The sequence below is a fragment of the Zophobas morio genome, unplaced genomic scaffold (genome assembly GCF_036711695.1).
Source record: "Zophobas morio isolate AGI-343-1 ecotype UQ-CSIRO unplaced genomic scaffold, CSIRO_AGI_Zmor_V1 ptg000021l, whole genome shotgun sequence".
Taxonomy (NCBI): domain Eukaryota; kingdom Metazoa; phylum Arthropoda; class Insecta; order Coleoptera; family Tenebrionidae; genus Zophobas; species Zophobas morio.
Window position 1 is genome coordinate 17,654,638 of NW_026972126.1, and position 22,109 is coordinate 17,676,746.

At 34.5% G+C, this 22,109-nt stretch overlaps 4 protein-coding genes and 1 pseudogene across 5 annotated transcripts; all 5 read left to right on the forward strand.

Moving 5' to 3' along the window:
* The first annotated feature begins 436 nt into the window (after nt 1-436).
* Nucleotides 437-3,210, forward strand: LOC135131737 (cytochrome P450 2U1-like; annotated as a pseudogene).
* Nucleotides 3,211-3,548: 338 nt separating this feature from the next.
* Nucleotides 3,549-5,348, forward strand: LOC135132300 (cytochrome P450 306a1-like). The gene is made up of 5 exons (XM_064060348.1): nt 3,549-3,661; nt 3,709-4,018; nt 4,065-4,413; nt 4,469-5,097; nt 5,148-5,348. Exons 1-5 carry the CDS (start codon nt 3,638-3,640, stop codon nt 5,321-5,323), a joined length of 1,488 nt encoding a protein of 495 aa, XP_063916418.1. The 5' UTR covers nt 3,549-3,637; the 3' UTR covers nt 5,324-5,348.
* A 109-nt stretch (nt 5,349-5,457) lies between these two features.
* On the forward strand, nt 5,458-7,465 carry LOC135132301 (cytochrome P450 306a1-like). The gene is made up of 6 exons (XM_064060349.1): nt 5,458-5,566; nt 5,746-6,058; nt 6,108-6,253; nt 6,306-6,508; nt 6,557-7,176; nt 7,225-7,465. The coding sequence occupies exons 2-6, from the start codon at nt 5,746-5,748 to the stop codon at nt 7,416-7,418; spliced, it is 1,476 nt and encodes a 491-aa protein (XP_063916419.1). The 5' UTR covers nt 5,458-5,566; the 3' UTR covers nt 7,419-7,465.
* Nucleotides 7,466-7,606: 141 nt separating this feature from the next.
* On the forward strand, nt 7,607-9,522 carry LOC135132303 (cytochrome P450 306a1-like). Its single transcript, XM_064060352.1, has 6 exons — nt 7,607-7,709; nt 7,762-8,071; nt 8,120-8,265; nt 8,315-8,517; nt 8,566-9,188; nt 9,240-9,522. The coding sequence occupies exons 2-6, from the start codon at nt 7,762-7,764 to the stop codon at nt 9,413-9,415; spliced, it is 1,458 nt and encodes a 485-aa protein (XP_063916422.1). The 5' UTR covers nt 7,607-7,709; the 3' UTR covers nt 9,416-9,522.
* An 8,070-nt stretch (nt 9,523-17,592) lies between these two features.
* LOC135132302 (cytochrome P450 2U1-like) lies at nt 17,593-19,445 on the forward strand. 2 transcript variants are annotated; one of them, XM_064060350.1, is made up of 6 exons: nt 17,593-17,671; nt 17,730-18,039; nt 18,102-18,250; nt 18,300-18,505; nt 18,560-19,185; nt 19,237-19,445. In XM_064060350.1, the coding sequence occupies exons 2-6, from the start codon at nt 17,730-17,732 to the stop codon at nt 19,410-19,412; spliced, it is 1,467 nt and encodes a 488-aa protein (XP_063916420.1). In that variant the 5' UTR covers nt 17,593-17,671; the 3' UTR covers nt 19,413-19,445. The 2 variants fall into 2 exon arrangements, with proteins under 2 accessions (XP_063916420.1, XP_063916421.1); XM_064060351.1 differs by having other exon boundaries at nt 17,594-17,671; nt 17,809-18,039.
* The last annotated feature ends 2,664 nt before the right edge of the window (nt 19,446-22,109 follow it).

A 22,109-nucleotide genomic window follows, 5' to 3' on the forward strand; every position in this document is an offset into this window, starting at 1 on the left:
AAAACACAACGGCAAAGCAATATATCGGACCTCTTTTTCTCTCTATAGTACCAAACAGTACTGTTCATATACTCGTACTTGCTTGATTTTTAGTCGATAACGTGACTGTGTTTTGACATTTCATACGTTCGCTTCTATTTTGTGTACGTGCGCACAGACCCTCGGTACTTTTCTAGACAGAATATAATATCTTCCGTCTCCCTTTGTCCGTGAACACCGTTTCTATGTTACTTCTGAAGAGTTAGCAAGTATTAGATATATGGCGGCACCAATGACAGCATTGTTTTCGTTGGTATTACAACAAAAATCGTATTGACCGCAAAAGAAAATCATTAGTGATGTTCACTGTCTACAATCCTCAGTAATAACAAAGAGTGAATTACTAAAGATTATTGAAAATGCCATCCAAAAAATCAAACTGATTCCGCGCATTCCAATGGTTCCTACTGATTTGCCTTTTACATTCAAACGACTACAGTTTCCTGTGCGTCTTGCTTTCGCGATGGCAATCAACAAAGCCCAAGGGGCAGTCTCTACGCGTTGCTGGATTAAATTTAGGAAATCCATGTTTTTCGCATGGTCAACTGTATGTTGCTTGCTCCAGAGTAGGAATTCCAAAAACTCTGTACGTCTATACACCAAATCGAAAAACCAAAAATATTGTTTACCCACTAGCGTTACGATAGATGTTAGTATTGATTAAAATGTGTTCAAGTTGTTTCAGTTATAGTGGACCAAAAGCTATAAGGTTATATGGCCATCATAAAATCATCCCATTGTGTCGAAGTTAAGTTGTTTACAATAGAAAAGGTTTTAGGGTCGTAAATAACGTGTCCAATGGAGCTGGACCGGCTGTTGTGGTTTCGTTCAGGGGCGGCTTTCACTAAATATGTAAATCCACCACTCCATTATTTCTTTACTACCTGCAACCGCTGAGGGTTCCGAAATCACCACTCGCTTTGAAAGCCGGCCCTGTTAAATATGAGCAAGAAATGTTGAGAAGACGATTTATTGCCAACCGGGTAAGCTTAGTGCGAACCACACAAAGGGGGTACTTATTTGCGGTCAACTACTTTTATAATGGTCATATAACCTTATACCTTTTGGACTAGCATATATAGCGCATACAACAGTCAAAAATTTTGTTCATTCACGTGAATTACTAATACAAAAATGTGTACATTGTGTATACTAATGAAAATAAATGGAATAGCATCAATATGAGTTATCTTATTATTCAGTTTTCTACAACGCATTCTGCGCTCCAGACCATACATTTATATCCACATATATACAAAGTAAATATATACACAAGCAGGACAACGTCTGCCGGGTTCCGCTAGTTATATATAAAAATGCAACGTAATGCATGTATCTGCCTTATTAATATCGAGCAATGTTAAAGTGCACCATTTCTAATTCCCAACTTTATCAAGTCTGTTCAAGAACCAATAGAGTAAAATTAAATCACCGTATGTGTTTTGTGTTAATTGTTCAAAGCAAAATTGTTAAATAATAAATAAAAAAATATTTTTCAGATGGGTGCAGCTGTATCTATAATAATCATAACAATTATAATAATACTACTTTTGGTCAACATTTTCAGAGACAAAAAATGTCTTCCAGGACCATGGAATTTCCCCGTTATAGGTTACTTACATAAACTTGACCCGAAAGCACCTTACTTGACGTTAACAAAACTTGTCCAAAAATATGGACCTATTTACAGCATCAAACTTGGCATGCTCAGTGTTGTGGTCGTAGCTGACGTTAAAATAATAAAAAAAAATATTGGCAAAAGACGAAACACTTGAAAGACCGCCTCTCTATTTAGTTACTGCTGTATTTGAAGGCAAAGGTATCACCTACAACGAAATGATAACGAACAATTTTCACTAATATTGTAGGACTTGCACACGCTGATCTTGACCTATGGAAAGACCAACGTAAATTTGTGGCAAGTTTTTTAAGAACAGTAGGAGCCACTAAATTTTCTCCTAATAGGAAATCCTTTGACACATTGCTAAAGACGCATGTTGAAGAATTTTTTCAAGTAAGTTATAAAAAGAAAATATGCATTTTATATCACTGCTTTTTCAATACTTAGGTTGTAAAAAGTCAAGCATTTTACATACCCGTGGATCCTTCGGAACTTGTATCCCATTTTGTAAGTAGCATCGCTAGCAATTTACTTCTGGGCAAACCATTTTCTTTGAATGACAAGAAAGTTGCTGATTTATCACGGAATCTTAACTTTTTCAATAAGTCAATACTGTTCGGAACTCCGTTGAACTTACTGCCATTTCTACGGTATGGTTTTCAGTTAAATTGCAACAATTTGAAATATGGCTGTTGCAGTTTCTTGCCGCCGTACAAGAAAAAATTGACGCTGGTAAAAGAAGCTGTCCAAAGAGTTCGCGAAATTCAAAAGAAACTAACTGGTTCATGAATGTGAAAAATCGACTTGTGTGGATTCTCCGTCAAATCTTGTTGAGGCTTTTCAACTACAAATAGCCGAAGGCAAGCCTGAACACATTTACAATGTCGATCAACTACATCGTCTTCTATTTGACCTTTATGTAACTTTTACTGAAACAACGACAAATTCCTTACTTTGGATTTTACTCTATTTGGCGCAATACCCTGAGGTTCAGATTAAAATACGACAGGAACTCTTCCACGTGTTAGAAGATAAAACGGTGGAAGTGGACGATTTGGTCAACTTACAATACATTAAAGCCACAATTGCCGAAGTCGCACGGATTAGAAGTTTAACACCATTGGGAATTCCACACAGTACCTCCGAAAAAATTTGCATTGAGGGATTTACGATTCCAAAAGGTGTAATGATAATGCCGTTATTATGGGCAATACATATGGATCCACAACTTTACAAAGAACCGGAAGAATTTCGTCCTGAAAGATTGTTAGACAGTAATGGGCATTTTTTTAAACCGGAGTCATTCCTTCCGTTTCAAAGCGGTAAGAAGAAATCTATAAGGAACTGTAAAATATACATAGAGCTTTGTTTTAGGTAAAAGAATGTGCATTGGTGAAGAGATAGCAAAAACAACTGCAACAATTTTTATTGCTAGTGTTTTGCAGAATTTTAGAGTCGAGCGTGTTGACTCGACACCATTAGATTTGACTGGTATTTGTGGTGCCACACTAATACCTAAACCGCAGAAACTGATCTTTACAAAAATTTAATTAGGCAGTTAGGAAAATATAACATATCAAACTATGTTTCCACGCATTGAGAATGAAGAAAACATACATTAATTCGCATTTCAAACAATAATAATTGTAATTTTTATATTTATTTCTTAGATAAATACAAATTAGTGCTACTTGTCTTTTATTAATATTAAAATATTTCTCGTTATCTAGGCGGCTTTAAAACACTGCCTGATTACGCAAGCATGTTAGTATTTCAAACCATGATTAAGATGCAAGTATAACAAGAAAATTTTTTAATTACTATATCTATTGACGTAAATTATACTTGACCTTGCTAGGTTTAATTACGTTTAGCTGGTTACTAAACACATCCTTGGTTTTCCACTATTAGTAGTGTTAGTACAACAATTTCATTACAATTATTTTTAAGATTGTGTCGTGCTTATAAAACTGAAGAATGGCAACACTAAAATTAAATCCAGTATGTACAGTACATTTACAATAAATAAAACAAAATTCGTTTTTCAGGTGATATTAACTATATTTATTGTAATAATAATAACACTACTTTTGAGGATGATTTTTCGCGCCAAGAAATGTCTTCCAGGACCTTTTAATTTGCCAATTATAGGTTACTTACACAAACTAGATCCAGCAGGACCACACTTAACATTAACAAAGCTTGTACATCAATATGGACCTGTTTATAGGGTTAAACTTGGCTCTATTAACACCGTCGTCATAGCCGACGCAAAAATACTGAAGAAGTTGTTAGCAAAGGACGAAACACTTGGAAGACCTCCCCTCTATATTTTCTACACCGTATTTGATGGCAAAGGTACCAGATTCCGAGTAGAATTTTGGAAATTTTACAATTGTTGCAGGGATTCTTTCATTGCCTATTGAACAACTGAAAGACCAACGTAAGTTTGTAACAATTTTTTTAAGAACGATAGGAGCCAGTAGAGTTTCCCAAAATAAGAAAACGTGTGAGGCGTTAATAAGAAAACATGTTGAGGAATTTGTACAGGTTTTTAAAAGTCCAAATCGTTGTGTGTCAATGGATCCTTCAGAATATGTATCCCGTTGTGTTAGTAATATCGCTGGTATGATACTTCTGGGCAAATCGTTTTCGTTGGACGACAAGACTGTTACCGATTTAGCAGAGAACCTTGATAAAGTAATTGAAGCCATAGCTTTTGGAGGACCATTAAATTTTTTGCCATTTTTACAGTATGTGAATGCTTTAGAGGCAAAACACACAAAGCTAAACTGTGAATATTTCCAGTTTCTTACCAATGTTTAAAAGAACACTAACTTCACTAAAAAAGTCTGTTCATATAATTCGTGATGTTCAAAAGAAACTTATAAATGAATGCCAAGAGTCCATGTCCAGGGTCAAAACTGATGTTCCAACTAGTCTTATTCAAGCATTTCTCCTCCAGATGTCTAGAGGCAGCCCTGAACACATTTACAACCATAATCAACTTCACTACCTTTTATTTGACATTTATATTGCTTTCACGGAAACCACCAAAACATCCTTTGGTTGGATTTTACTATATCTGGCCCAGTATGAACAAGTGCAAAATAAAATACGACAAGAACTTCTAGAAGTAGTGCAAGATAAAACAGTAGAAATGGATGATTTTGTGAACTTACACTATACTAAAGCAGCTATTGCTGAAGTGGCTAGAATTAGAACTGTAGCACCATTTGGAATACCACAATGGGTATCCGCAAATGTTTGTGTGGAAGGTTACACGATTCCGAAAGATACAATGATAATGCCTTTATTATGGGCAATCCACATGGATCCAAAAGTTTACAAAGAACCGGAAGAATTTCGCCCGGAAAGATTTCTGAACGATGATGCAAAATTCATCAAACCGGAATCATTCCTTCCTTTTCAGACCGGTACTAAGGTAGAACATGTATAAGACGGAAAGTGCAGAAATTTGTTTAAGGTAAAAGAATGTGTATTGGAGAAGAAATAGCAACGATGATGATGTACATATTTGTTGTCATTGTGGTGAAGAATTTTAAGCTTGCACCACCTGATTTCGCTTCGATAGATTTCACTGGCATAACTAAGGCTTCTCTCGCTCCAAAACCACAAGAAATAATGTTTACAAAGATATAAATGTGTATATAATTAACAAAATTAGTAAAACTGAATCCTTTTTTTATAATTATTTTATAATGAAACAAAATGTTGCCAAGGTGAAAATTTAAACTTGCACCTGGTTTAAAAAAACTTGCTTCCAGTCTCTTCTTCTTTTTAAAAAATAAACTAGTCCGGTCGGAGGAAAACCGGCTGAGTAATAACTCTATAAATGAAGTATTTGCTTCGTAGTTAAACAAATAAGTGTGCAATTTGAAAAACGTAAGTATACTATTTAATTCACTTAAATCATCTTCTGTTTATTAAAACTTAATACATCCGTGTTATTAATATCAATTTTTATACACAACTAGTCTGTTCGAAAACCGGTAGTGTATATATTTTATGTTAATTGCTCTATGAAACGTAGTTTCCATTATAAATCAAAAACTGTTTTTCAGATGGCCACCACTATATTTATCATAATGATTATAGTAATCCTGCTTTTGGTGAAAATTGTCCTCGACAAAAAATATCTTCCAGGACCTTGGAATTTACCAGTGATTGGTTACTTACATAAGTTAGATCCAACAGCACCTTACTTGACTCTGACAAAACTTGCCCAGAAATATGGACCGATTTACAACATCAAACTTGGCATGCTTAACGTCGTCGTCTTAGCTGACGCTAGAATACTAAAAAAGGTATTGGCAAAAGACGAAACACTTGAAAGATCGCCTCTCTATTTGATGGATACTGTCTTTGAACGCAAAGGTACCATCTGTCACGAAATCATAGCAACAAATCTTGTCTATTATTGTAGGTTTTGCACATGCTAACATTGATCTATGGAAAGACCAACGCAAGTTCGTGTCAAATTTTTTAAGAGAAGTAGGAGCCGCTAGAGTTTCCCCTAATAGGAAAACTTGTGAGACGATGATAAAAAAACACGTTGACGAATTTGTACAAGTAAGTTAGAAAAAGAAAAAAGCGGCACATGTTTTTTTTTTTCACTACTTAGGTTGTAAAAAGTCAAGGTTTTTGCAAACCGCTGGATCCCTCAGAACTTGTAACCCATTTGATAAGCAGTACCGCTAATAGTTTATTTCTGGGCAAACCATTTTCTTTGAATGACAAGAAAGTTACTGATTTAGCACGGAATATTCGCGCATTCACTGAATTATTAATGTTCGGAGCTCCACTGAACTTCCTGCCATTTTTACGGTACGGTTTGTAATTAGATAATAACAATTTAAAACACGATTGTTACAGTTTCTTACCACCATACAAGAAAAAATTAACGTTGTTAAAAGAAGCCGTTTATAGAGTTCGTGACATTCAAGCTCAACTAATACACGAATGTGAAAAATCGACTTGCCTGGATTCTCAGTCAAATCTTGTTAAGGCCTTTCAATTACAGATATCCGAAACCAAATCCGACCATATTTACACTCTCGATCAACTACATCGCCTTTTGTTTGACCTTTACATTGCTTTTACTGAAACCACTATAACTTCCTTACTTTGGATTTTGCTATATTTAGCCCAACATGTTGAAGTTCAGGCTAAAATTCGACAAGAACTCCTTTGGGTGTTACAAGGTGAATCACTGGATTTGGGGGATTTCGAAAATTTGCATTACACTAAAGCAGCTCTTGCCGAAATTGCCAGAATTAGAACTGTACTACCATTAGGGGTACCGCACTATGCCTCTGAAAATATATACCTTGATGGGTTGACGATTCCAAAAGGCACAATGATAATGCCGTTATTGTGGGCGATACATATGGATCCCAAAGTCCACAAAGACCCGGAAGAGTTTCGTCCTGAAAGATTTATAGACAGCGATGGAAAGTTTTCTAAACCGGAATCATTCCTTCCATTTCAAAGCGGTAAGATAAGATAAGTCAAGAAGTGAAAAAAACAAACTTTTGCTTTAGGTAAAAGGATGTGCGTTGGTGAAGACTTAGCAAACATGGTAACGACAATATTTATTGCTGGTGTTTTGCAGAATTTTAGAATCGAACCTGTTAACTCTTTAGGGTTAGATTTTACAGGTAGTTGCGGTGCCACACTTAACCCTAAACCACAGAAGCTTATCTTTACGAGGATTAGGAAGGAAGAATTATTTTAAAATGTAAAATGTAGAAAATAGAATATAGACTTTTATTTACATTTTCATTTCGTGTATTTTTTTGTACAATTGTTAGAGAGAGCAGTAGAACAAGGACACAAAATATTTACAAACATCTCTTCAAATGATAAACTCAGGTCAATGTCACGGGCGTTCGAGTCTTTGATAAATCAACACTTTTTTCAAGAAAATTTTATCATTGCTAAAAATAAATAAAAATGTTATTGAAAATTATATCTAAAATTCAGTTGTGTTAGAAACGCATTTAGAACCATCAGTTACCAAACGAAGGTAAAAAAATACTTGATTATATTTATTTAAGTAAAGTGCATCTTCTTTTTAGATGTTACTTCCAATATTAGGTTTTCTGTTCGTCGTAATTATACTTTACATTTATTATAACTACCGGAGCGGCCTCCCGGGTCCTTGGAACTTACCCATCATAGGCTATTTGCACAAAATCGACCCGAACTTACCCAACATCACGTTCACAAAACTGGCACAAAAGTACGGACCTGTCTATAGCATAAAACTGGGATCGATGGACACCGTCGTCATTTCCGACCCAAAAATTTTGAAAAAAGTTTTAATGAAAGACGAGGCACTGGCACGGCCGCCACTTTTCCTTTTTAACATTTTGTTTGGCAATAAAGGTAATAAAAATTCTGAGTACATAAAACATAGACTCTATTTTGACACAGGTATTGTAACAAGTCCTACCAACATTTGGAAAGAACAACGCAAATTCATCCATAATTACTTAAGAACATCCGGCGCCACCAAACTTTCGTCAAAAAAGATAACATTCGAAGAACAAGCAAGAACATACGCTGAGGAATTCATAGACGTAAGCTTAGTACGATTTTTTGACTTTCGATTTTTTTTCTTAACTATAGCACATACTTGGGCAAGGAGATCGTGTAACTCTATATCCGTTTGAACCCATAGTTCACTACGTAGGTAGTATTTCTAGCACTCTTATTTTCGGAACTATATTTACTCGTGATGACGAAACCCTTCTAAAGATAGAGAACAATTTCAAAAAAATGATGTTGTTGGCACCAATAGGCGGTCCTTTAAATTACCTGCCATTTCTACGGTTTGTTAGTGCACTATTTTACCCCATTTCTGCTAACACTGCTTTCAGGTTTCTCCCGAAATTCAAACAAACAGTTGCATCTTTGACAAAAGTTGTTGAAGAAACTCGTCAAATGGTGTTTGAAGTTAGTCAGACCCACACAACGTTGAAACTCGACGAAAACTCTCCATCGAGTCTTACGGAGGCTTTCTGGTTACAAAGAGCGAAATTCGGTGATGATGAGAGTTACGATCCTGAACAACTGCGCTACCTTTTGTATCACGTGTTTGGTGCCAGTCTTGAAACGTCTGTAAATACGATAATGTGGTTTATTTTGCACATGGCACAGTACCAACAAGTGCAGGAAAAAGTACGCCACGAGCTTGTCACAGTTCTACAAGGGAAAGCCCCCACAGTACAGGATTTAACTAAACTGCCTTACACACAAGCCACTATTGCTGAAGTTTTCAGAATTAGAACGATAATACCTTTGGGACTTCCACATTACACGTTGCAAGATGTACAAGTAGACGATATTAAAATACGGAAAGGTACTACGATAATGTCTCTACTTTGGGCGATTCATATGGATCCGAAGGTATGGAAGGAGCCTGAAGAGTTCCGTCCAGAGCGATTTTTAAACGACGAAGGAAATTTTTTTTCGACGGAGTCGTTTCTTCCTTTCCAGGCTGGTAAGTAAATTTGGGTCTATGTAGCTGACAAGTTTGACGGTTTTATTATAGGTAAGCGGATGTGTGTTGGAAAAGATATGGGAAACATGATTATATTTCTATTTGTGGCAACTGTTCTTCAGAAACTGAAAATAGAAAGTTGTGACTCAGCACCAGTAGATATGTCGTACGTTTGTGGCTTTACGTTGATGTCTAAGCCACAAAAGATCACATTTGTGAGAATATGAGAATGTTAGAGATTTTCAAAATTGTACTGATGTCCAAAAAATAAATTACTTTGGTGCCAAAATTGTATTTCTTTGAATTGTTGAGTTGAGTAAATGATTATTTAATAGTGTTATTTTATTATTTACCAAACATGGTGGTTCTTGCATAATTTAACTTTTTCCTGTATAGGTTATCGCATTACATTTTGTTTATTGGTTTACATGAAAGTATGTATGTAATAAAGATTTCATAGTATAATATAGTATATTTTTATGAACGAAATTTCGATTTACCTTCTGTAAATAATGCAAATATGCAATATTTGTTCACTTTGAATTTAACATTTGTACATAAAAGTCTTGTCTCCACTGGCTGAATAATTCGTTCTCCGATCGAGATCTTTCTCGAATATCCATCGCGACTCCGCTTCGAGACTTCCGGTAACCGGCTCCTGACTTGTCTTTATGCGCCCGCCGCTCGGCCGTCGATGAGTCAACAACCTTCATCGACACATACTAGAAAAACCCATAGGCGTCGCACCGGGGCTATGGTTTTATTTCGTAACAATAGATATTGTGTGTGCTATTAATAATGTAGAACTTGATAAGACAAGACTGTTTTTGGCAAATGACATATCTTCCAAGAAAATAAGGGCGGGTCGGCGGGGCTAGCATTTTATCAGATGTGACTGATTTTGACACTGTTGGCCATTTTTCAACCGTTTTCGAAAATTAGCTAGACATGTTCTTGTAGCTTTCGACAACCAGAAGTCATTTTAGGCTTCGTTTCTTCGAAAATTTCTATCGTTTTCCCAAAATCGCCAGTTCAAATATATCAATTTTTGCAGTTCCATTAGTAGCAGTGAGCGCTTTTTTTTACTTTTGTCACATCCTAGATTCTATTAGTTTCCACTTCCACTCCATAGAAAAACATAATTAGCTCCGCCTACCCACCCGGCCTTCATTTCAGTGATTAATTTTATTCGGTCTGCATAAAATTAATGATCTTATACTTAACAGAAATAAAATAAATCGTTAGATTGAGGAGACTGGGGCTAGTACTTGCTAAGATAAAACTGATTTTGGCAAATGATATACCCCCTAAGAAAACAGAGGGTGGGTCGGCGGGGCTAGTACTTGATAAGACAAGACTGTTTCTGGCAAATGATATATCTTCCAAGAAAATAGAGGGCGGGTGGGCGGGGCTAGCATTTTGATTTTGACACTTTTGACATTTCTGACCATTTTCAACCATTTTCGAAAATTAGCTAGACATTTTCTTGTAGCTTTTGACAACCAGAAGTCATTTTAGGCCTCCTTTCTTCGAATATTTCTATCGTTTTCCCAAAATCGCCAGTTGAAATATATCAATTTTTGAAGTTCCATTAGTAACAGTGAGCGCTTTTTTTTACTTTTTTCACATCCTAGTTTCTATTAGTTTCCAATTCCACTCCATAGAAGAACATAATTAGCCCCGCCCACCCACCCGGCCTTCATTTCAGTGATTAATTTTATCCGGTCTGAATAAAATTAATGATCTTATACTTAACAGAAATAAAATAAATCTTTAGAATGAGGAGACTGGGGGTGGGCTCGGCTAGTATTTGTTAAGATAAAACTGATTTTGGCAAATGACATACCCCCTAAGAAAACAGAGGGTGGGTGGGCGGGGCTAGCATTTTGATTTTGACACTTTTGACATTTCTGACCATTTTTCAACCGTTTTCGAAAATTAGCTAGACATTTTCTTGTAGCTTCTGACAACCAGAAGTCATTTTAGGCTTCGTTGCTTCGAATATTTCTATCGTTTTCCCAAAATCGCGAGTTGAAATATATCAATTTTTGCAATTCCATTAGTAACAGTGAGCGCTTTTTTTTACTTTTTTCACATCCTAGATTCTATTAGTTTTCACTTCCACTCCATAGAAGAACATAATTAGCCCCGCCCACCCACCCGGCCTTCATTTCAGTGATTAATTTTATTCGGTCTGCATAAAATTAATGATCTTATACTTAACAGAAATAAAATAAATCGTTAGATTGAGGAGACTGGGGCTAGTACTTGCTAAGATAAAACTGATTTTGGCAAATGATATACCCCCTAAGAATACAGAGGGTGGGTGGGCGGGGCTAGTACTTGATAAGACAAGACTGTTTCTGGCAAATGAGATATCTTCCAAGAAAATAGAGGGCGGGTGGGCGGGGCTAGCATTTTGATTTTGACACTTTCGACATTTCTGACCATTTTTCAACCATATTCGAAAATTAGCTAGACATTTTCTTGTAGCTTCTGACAACCAGAAGTCATTTTAGGGCTTCGTTTTTTCGAATATTTCTATCGTTTTCTCAAAATCGCCAGTTGAAATATATCAATTTTTGCAGTTCCATTAGTAACAGTGAGCGTTTTTTACTTTTTTCACATCCTAGATTCTATTAGTTTCCACTTCCACTCCATAGAAGAACATAATTAGCCCCGCCCACCCACCCGGCCTTCATTTCAGTGATTAATTTTATCCGGTCTAAATAAAATTAATGATCTTATACTTAACAGAAAAAAAATAAATCTTTAGATTGAGGAGACTGGGGCTAGTACTTGCTAAGATAAAACTGATTTTGACAAATGACATACCCCCTAAGAAAACAGAGGGTGGGTGGGCGGGGCTAGTACTTGATAAGACAAGACTGTTTCTGGCAAATGACATATCTTCCAAGAAAATAGAGGGCGGGTGGGCGGGGCTAGCATTTTGATTTTGACACTTTTGACATTTCTGACCATTTTTCAACCATTTCAACCAGATGTCATTTTAGACTTCGTTTCGTCGAAAATTTCTATCGTTTTTCCAAAATAGCCAGTTAAAATACATATACCGATTTTTACAATTCCATTAGCAAATAGTATACAACAAAATATTTACGGTGGGCCCTTTTTTATTTTTTCACATCCTAGATTCTATTAGTTTCCACTCCTACTCCATAGGAGAACATAATTGGCGAGGTTGCTAAAACTGAAAATGTGTAATACAATTTTTATAAATCTGCTAATGTAATCAATAATTATTGATTTTGCTTTAAGCTCCGCCCACCGGTTCACGACAAATAAAAAAATCATCACAATTGAGAGAGGGTGGGTGGGTCGGGCTTATATTTTGCCTTTTTTTCTTAATATACGTAGTTTTCTTTCCACGACAAGAAACTGAGAACATGTTTAAAGTGGTAAATGACCGCAAAACCACTGTCCTTATTACATTTTATATTAACATTACATGACTTTTATAAAAAATCTAATATACATAATGTGGAATAGGTTTTGGACTTTTACGCTCGACATTCTATAAAAAAAGTTAAATATTCTGAAGCTAATAAAATTTAAACTAATTTGTGTTGATCTTTTCCTTGCAAAAATGTTAATCATGTTCTAAGTTTTTTGTTATGGCAAGATGGCTACATGTACATTAAGAAAAAAAGGCCAAATATAAACCCCGCCCACCCGCCCTATCTCAATTCTGATGATTTTTTTTATTCGTCGTGAGGCGAGGGGGCGGAGCTTAGCTGCAAAATCTTTACTTCTCTAAGAGAAATTAAAACCATGTTTTTGAGTATCGTGTTGTTCAAAGAATACTATGTAGGTATATTAAGAAAAAAGTAAAGCCAAAAATCATCACAATTGAGATTGGGCGGGCGGCCGGGGCTTATATTTTGCCTTTTTTTCTTAATATAGACACTTTAGAAAATTCCGAAAGGGTTAATTTTGGCTTTTTTTTTTACTTAATCTGGATAGTTTTCTTTGGGCAACACTGTTACTTAAGAACATGTTTCATATGGTGACTTTTTGTAGAAAAACGAGAATTTTGCAATTAAGCTCCTCCCAGCGGCTCACAGCGAATTAAAAAATCATTACAATCGAGACAGGGTGGGTGGGTGGGGCTTATATTTTGCCTTTTTTTCTCGATACACGTAGTTTTCTTTTCACAACAAAAAACTGAAAACATTTTTAAAGTGGTTATAATCATACACATATTACTTAGTCATATAATATCAGGAATATACATTTCGTCCAAGTTGATCAGAAATTATATTAAAACGTCAAGAGTCTCGTTAATCAAAATTTGTTTATGAGTGGACGTGTCACCACTGATTAGAAATTTTACATGCCAACATACCCTACTGATAAAACTGGTAATTTTTCCGTGATAAGTCAGTGATTATAATGCTCATGCAATGTTAGTTTTTGTAGTTCTGTTTAATGTTATACCGTGTGATTTTTTTAAGTTTCTACCTTAGTGGGCCATGACGCATCTGTTTGTCTGTCTGTCTGTCTGCCCTCTGTCCGAACTTTTGTTAGACAAATAATCTCCGAAACTACTGAACCAGTTGTCAAATTTTATATGTGGATTACGAATACCATGTAGATGGTAAAATTCCTACCAACCATTTGTTCACGTCATCGCCAAAATTTACAATAGTAAATAATATTTAAATTTTACAAGATAAGATACTCCGGTATATGTGGTTTATGAATCCCGCCCACTCGCCCTCTATTTTCATGGAGGGTATGCCATTTTCCAAAACCAGTCGTATCTTAGGAAGGACTAGCCCCGCCCACCCACCCTCTGTTTTTTTACAGGCTATATCATTTTCCAAAATCAATCTTATCTTAACAAGTACGAATTTTTTTTTCTTTAATTTATATTTACCAAATATATAGAAATTTTAGTGATTCCAAAAGCATTGTTTGTTATTTCAAATCCAACTCTCCTATGAATGAGTCGGGTTTAACCATTATTATCGGACGTTTCAGATGAAATTTCTAAATTGAAATCCGTAGAAAGTAAAATGGTACGTTTCACCCCACGTTTTTTATTTTTTTACTTGTTTGTCATCTATTTTAATGTGCCGTATCATTTTTTTTTAAGCAAGGAGGCCAATTTTGACGTTGAAGTTTTTTATAGATTTTTATATCTTTAAATATAATCCTGAGGAGTAATAAATCTAAGCCATGGTAAGATGGTATTTTAAAAACCATAAACCACAATTCACTATTCACTGCGTTTTACGCTTATCGGGGGATTGCATTTTATCTGTGCATCTGAGCAACCCGGGTCCGGTAGGCCCGCTGGTTGTATTTGTGTTATTAAATAAGAGTAATTTTAATAGTAAAAATATTTGTTTCAGGTATGTTATTATTTTTAGAAAATAAGAATTGCGTGTTACATAATGATTAATTTTTTCAATTAACACAAATTAGTTCTGTAATCGACTAATCGAATGTCCAATACATACATTTCTCTCGGATAAATCGCATATTTGTCACTGTTTTATATCTTTATTTTTCAGACAAATGTAGCATATCCGTTTTCATTTCTTCGATAACTCCAATGGTTTTCATAGAATCGTCCTTTGAAATATTCAAAAATATGCAAAATAACCCCAATTTCCCACCAATTTTCAACAGAATTTTCGAAATTTTACTTAATACATTTTCTTGTAGATTTCGGGCCTCAGAAGTCATATCCGTTTTCATTTCTTCGATAACTCCAATGGTTTTCCCAGAATCGTCCTTTGAAATCCTCAAAAATATGCAAAATAACCCCAATTTCCCACCAATTTTCAACAAAATTTTCGAAATTTCACTTAATACATTTTCTTGTAGATTTCGGGCCGTAGAAGTCATATCCGTTTTCATTTCTTCGATAAATCCAATGGTTTTTCCAGAATCGTCCTTTGAAATATTCAAAAATATGCAAAATAACCCCAATTTCCCACCAATTTTCAACAAAATTTTCGAAATTTCACTTAATACATTTTCTTGCAGATTTAGGGCCGCAGAAGTCATATCCGTTTTCATTTCTTCGATAACTCCAATGGTTTTCCCAGAATCGTCCTTTGAAGTATTCAAAAATATGCTAAATAACCCCAATTTCCCACCAACTTTCAACAAAATTTTCGAAATTTCACTTAATACATTTTCTTGTAGATTTCGGGCCGCAGAAGTCATATGCGTTTTCATTTCTTCGATAACTCCAATGGTTTTCTCAGAATCGTCCTTTGAAATATTCAAAAATATGCAAAATAACCCCAATTTCCCACCAATTTTCAACAAAATTTTCAAAATTTTACTTAATACATTTTCTTGTAGATTTTGGGCCGCAGAAGTCATATCCGTTTTCATTTCTTCGATAACTCCAATGGTTTTCCCAGAATCGTCCTTTGAAATATTCAAAAATATGCAAAATAACACCAATTTACCACCAATTTTCAACAAAATTTTCGAAATTTCACTTAATGCATTTTCTTGTAGATTTCGGGCAGCAGAAGTCATATCCGTTTTCATTTCTTCGATAACTACAATGGTTTTCCCACAATCGTCCTTTGAAATATTCAAAAATATGCAAAATAACCCCAATTTCCCACCAATTTTCAACAAAATTTTCGAAATTTCACTTAATACATTTTCTTGTAGATTTCGGGCCGCAGAAGTCATATCCGTTTTAATTTCTTCGATAACGCCAATGGTTTTCCCAGAATCATTCTTTGAAATATTCACAAATATGCAAAATAACCCCAATTTCCCACCTCTCAACAAAATTTTCGAAATTTCACTTAATACATTTTCTTGTAGATTTCGGGCCGTAGAAGTCATATCCGTTTTCATTTCTTCGATAAATCCAATGGTTTTTCCAGAATCGTCCTTTGAAATATTCAAAAATATGCAAAATAACCCCAATTTCCCACCTCTCAACAAAATTTTCGAAATTTCACTTAATACATTTTCTTGTAGATTTCGGGCCGTAGAAGTCATATCCGTTTTCATTTCTTCGATAACTCCAATGGTTTTTCCAGAATCGTCCTTTGAAATATTCAAAAATATGCAAAATAACCCCAATTGCCCACCAATTTTCAACAAAATTTTCAAAATTTTACTTAATACATTTTCTTGTAGATTTTGGGCCGCAGAAGTCATATCCGTTTTCATTTCTTCGATAACTCCAATGGTTTTTCCAGAATCGTCCTTTGAAATATTCAAAAATATGCAAAATAACACCAATTTCCACCAATTTTCAACAAAATTTTAGAAATTTCACCTAATGCATTTTCTTGTAGATTTCGGGTCGCAGAAGTCATATCCGTTTTCATTTTGAAATTTTCAAAAATATGCAAAATGACACCAATTTCCCACCAATTTAAAACGAAATTTTCATGTCATTTCTTCACTTTTTCATTGTTGGAGCTAACGCGAGGCGGGCTTGGCAGGTCCGTTTTGCCCTAGAATATGCCGATTATGTTTAAGTGTAAATCTTGGTATCTGTTTTCTTGTATTTGTAACATTTCGAAAATATCGAAAACAATCTGTATCTAGATATTTTTATCTTCCATATATCTGTATCTGTATCTAGATATTTTTAAAAGTATCTGTCCCCAACACTAGTTATTGTTTAATAAATCTACAAACCTGTCTACATTTCCGAAAACCTAGAAAATTTCTAGTGTTGTTCCAGTGTTCAAGAACCGTGAAAATATAGCCAATGATCGCCTTGTTAGTAATTTATGCTACATACCAAAAATATTTTAGGCAATTGTGACAGATATAGTCTATTTCTCTGTTAAATCTGCCATTATTGACGAACGACATGGATGTTTTAAGGGTCGCTCAACGACCTTAAATTTATTTGTGTTCACACAACTGAGATAGGGTGGGTGGCCGAAGCTACATTTTGCCGTTTTTCAAAATGTGTATAGACTTATTTCGACAATCAAAAACATTAAACATGTCTAAAATGGTAAATTTTTGTTTTTGTTTAGTCAACTTAAATCCTCCACTTTTCTTCTACAACACCCTTAAATACGGCAAAACTTGAACATCAAAGTTACTCACTTTATTTTGTACATAATTGTTGTGTAATTAGTCGTGTAAATCCGAGTTACTAAGTATAAATTGTTGAGTTTTACCCATGGCGATTTTAATTACCGATCAGCGTGACAATATTTATAAACGAAATTTCAATTTACCATCTGTTGTGAAACCAAAATTTTACATTTCTACATAAAAGTCAGATTTTATTAGACTATTCTTTTAATAACAGATATTATATGTTAATGAAATGCTAATAATTTAAAACGTAATAAAAATAAGAAGTCTTAATGAATTTAATGGACTTCAAGTTTTTATAATAACGTTATTGAAATAACAGGTAGATACCTTAGTTCTGAAGGTTTGTTATTGTTATTTGTTCCAGTGAAACTCAACCTTCGTCTTGGAAATCGTTAAATCTAAGAAAGGTGAATAAGTATTGTGTTGTACTTTCTCCAACAAATAAAACTAAAATCTGTATTTTAGATGCTGGAGGCTGTATTAGTCACAGTATTAATATCAATACTTTTATTATACTTCACTCATCGTAAAAAGCGACTTCCAGGGCCATGGAACCTCCCCCTTATAGGCTACATTCACAAACTAGATTTAGCAGCCCCCTACTTGACTTTAACAAAACTTTCTCAAAAATACGGACCTGTTTATGGCCTTAAACTGGGATCGATGGACGTTGTAGTCGTAGCCAACGGCAAAATATTGAAAAAAATTTTAGCCAGAAATGAAACGTTCGAAAGACCATCTATATACACGTTAAGAACCGTGTTCGCAGACAAAGGTACCCCTTTCAGAAAAACTCTACTTTAGAGAATTTGTTATTATTATTATTATTTTTGGTAGGACTCGTTTACACGAATAATTTAACTTTATGGAAAGACCAACGAAAATTTGTAAAAAAATTTTTTAAACTATGGGGGGCCAACAAAGTTGCATCAAAAAAGAAAACACTGGAAACGTTGATAAAGAAACGTTTAGACGAATTTATGCAAGTAAGTTGGTAACTTTTTAAATGTCTGTGTACGGTTTTTTCATAAATAGGTCATCACAACCCAGGGTGATCATTTCCCACTGGACCCTCACGAATTTGTAACTCGTTACGTAACTAATGTGTCTAGTACGTTACTACTTGGGAAACCATTTGCTTCGGACGATAAGAATCTTCTCATTCTCAAAGCAAATCTGGATAAAGTTGTGGAACTAGCAGGCCCCGGGGGGACTCCATTAAATTTCTTACCCTGTTTACGGTGTGTTGATGCTTTACACCATAACATAACTTACAATTTGACTATTTGTTGTAGTTTTCTACCCAAGTTCAATAAATGTCTAATTTCGTTGCAACAGGCCGTCGGTAAAGTTCGTGAAATTCAGAATCAACTCATAACCGAATGCGAAAAATCCATTACTGATACCAACGCAGATTCTCCATCAAATTTGATCGAGATGTTTCTTCTGCAAATGTCTAAAGGCCCGAAAGACATATACAATCTTGACCAGTTGCACTCTCTTTTATTTGATCTCCACAGTTCTGCTACCACAACTGTTACAACTTGGTTACTGTGGATTCTACTACACTTGGCACAATATGAAACTGTGCAAAACAAAGTTCGACGAGAACTTCTTCAGGTCGTACGAGGTAAAACAATCGAAATGGACGACTTCGCCAACCTACATTATACTAAAGCAACTATCGCCGAAGTGGCTAGAATTAGAACTATAGGACCACTAGGATTTCCTCACTATACTTCCGAGGACATTTGCATTGACGGTTTTCCCATTATGAAAGATACAACGATAATCCCGTTATTATGGGCAATTCATATGGATCCTAAAGTGTGGAAAAACCCTGAAGAATTTCGTCCCGAAAGATTTTTGAACGACGATGGAAAGTTTTATAAACCGGAAACATTTCTTCCTTTTCAAACTGGTAAGATGCAACACGTTGACTAACGAAAAGAAAATGTAAATATTTTTCAAGGCAAACGAATTTGTATTGGTGAAGAAATGGCCACAATGATGACATCGATGTTTGTCGCAACGGTTGTACGAAATTTTAAATTAGGATGTGTGGATTCGTCACCATTAGATTTTACAGGTGTTTGTGGTATTATGCTTAATCCTAAACCACAACAAATACTTTTTACGAGGTTATAGGTACTTAAAACATAATGTATACTATTCAATAAAATATTATCAATAAAAGGTCTTCAGATATTCACAGATCTTTGCGACATTATTTAAAAAGAAAATGCCTAAAATAGTTTTACTACAACAAAAAATTGCAATAAAAAGATGTTTTTGACAGTTTCGAAAAGACAGGCCCTTTCGAAGAAGTAATTATGAGGGTCTCGAACACATTTTCTGTAATGTAAAAATACACTGTAAAATGTTTTTTATTTTTTTTTTCATCAACTGTAGCGAAAATTTTATCAACAGGGGACCAAAATTTAAAAACATTAAAAATTATATGTTTCGGAAAGAGCTGCAATGACAAATTTGGCAACTTAATGAGAAAAAACAATATTTCACTGTAGATACTCTTAGCATATTCAGGGAACAGTTGGAATTTAAAGGGGGGCAAACCACAATATACAAAATTCTTAAGTCAATGGGTTATAAACATAAGGAAGTAAATGGTAGCAAAATTCTATGTGAACAAAAACATGTCGTTGCAGCCAAAAATTTTGCACTTCCAAGAAACTTCAGAAACTCGGGAAATTCAAGAAACCTCAGAAATTCGGACAATCCAAGAAATCTCAGAAGCCCAAGAAACCGAGAAAACTCAGAAATCAAAAATTTCAAGGAACCCAAGAAATTCGACAAATCCGAATTTGAAAAATTTAGAGAATCCAAAATTCTGAAGATTACCAATATTCTAGAACCGCACGAAAGCCAAGTCCAAGAAACTCAAAGTTCTTGGAATTATACACATTCTGAAAAATCGAAAATTTTGAACTCTCGAGAAACTCAAGAAACCTCACATACTCAGATAACTTAAGAAATTCTAGAAATCTCAGAAACCCTCAAATAACTTAAGAAATTCAAGAAATCTCGGAAACCTGAGAACCCAAGAAATTCGAGAAAATTAAGAAATCCAAAAAATCCAAGAAATTCAAAAAACTCAAGAAATCAAGAGATACAAGAATCCAAGATCCTGGAATCTATAAATATTCTTAAAAAAAACAAACATTTGGAACAAAACTTTAATATTTCGAGAAACCTAAGACCAAGAAACTTAAGCAAAGCAAGAAATCCAAGAAATTCAAACTTCTTAAAACATAAAAATTTTGGAAAATAAAAAATTGTTAACTCCTAAGAAACTTAAGAAACTCGAGAAATTCAAGAAACCTCAGAAACGTAGATAACCCAGGAAATCCAAAAAGTCTCAAAAGACCAAGAACCCAAGAAGTCCAAGAACCCAAGGAAAGCCAAAAAGACAACGAAACTCAAGAAACTCCGAAAATTCAAAAACTCAAGAAGCCCACGAACTCCGTGAACTTCAGAAATTCTAGAAATACAAGAAATTCAGAAAACCGAAATCTATAAATTATTATCAATATTCTAAAAATCAAAAATTTGGAATAAAATTTTAAAACCTCAAGAATCTTAAGCACACCAAAAAATCTAATAAATTCAAAATTCTTAAATATATAAACATTCTGAATCACAAAAAATATTGCACTCCCAAGAAACATAAGAAATTTGAGAAATTCAACAAACCTCAGAAACCCGGATAATCCTGGAAATCCAAGAAATCTCAGAAGCCCAAGAAACCAAGAAATCCCGGAAATAAAAAAAAACTGAAGAAACCCCAGAAATTCCAAAAACCCAAGGAAATTAAAAAATTTAGAAACTCCAAAATTGCGAAGATTACGAATATTCTAAAACCTCAAGAAACCCAAGGCCAAGAAACTTAAGAAATCCAACAAATTTAAAATTCTTGAAATTATACACTTTCTGAAAAGTCAAAAATTTTGAACTCTCAAGAAACTCACGATATTTAAGAAAGTCAAAAAATTCAAGAAATCTCAGAAACCCAACAGCCAAGGAGTTCGAGAAAATTAAGAAATCCAGTGGAACAACGAAACCCAAAAAATCCAAGGAATTGAAAAAATTCAAGGATTCTGACAACTATAAATTAAAAAAAAAAAGAATTTGGAACCAAATTTTAGTATCTCAAGAAACTCAAGACCAAGAAACTTAAGCACATTAAGAAATCCAAGAAATTCAAACTTCTTCGAACATATAAACATTCTGGAAAATCAAAAATTTTGAACTCCTAAGTAACTTAAAAAACCCGAGAAATTCAAGAAGCGTTAGAAACTCGGATAACCCAAGAAATCGAAAAATTCTCAGAAGCCCAAGAACCCAAGAAGTCTAAGAAAGCCAGGAAATCCAAAAAGACAACGCAACTGAAGAAATCCCGAAAATTCAAAAATCCGAGAAGCCCAAGAACTCCAAGAACCCAAGAAAATCGAGGAATCCAACAAATTCAAGAAATCTAAATATCTAAAAATTATCAATATTCTAAAAATCATAATTTTGGAACAAAATTTTAAAGCCTCAAGAAATTCAAAACCAAGAAACTTAGCCTCACATACTCAGATAATCCAAGAAATTTAAGAAATCTCGGAAATCTAAGAGCTCAAGAAGTATAAGAAAACCCAGAAATCCAGTGGCACAAGAAATCCTAAGAAACTTAAAATAAAAAAAACAAGCAGCCCAAGAGGTCCAAGGAACCAAGAAATCCAAGGAATCCGAGAAGATTATAAACATTCTAAGAAAATAAAAATTTGGAACAAAATTTTAAAACCTCAAGAACCGTAAGCACACCAAAAATCTAATAAATTC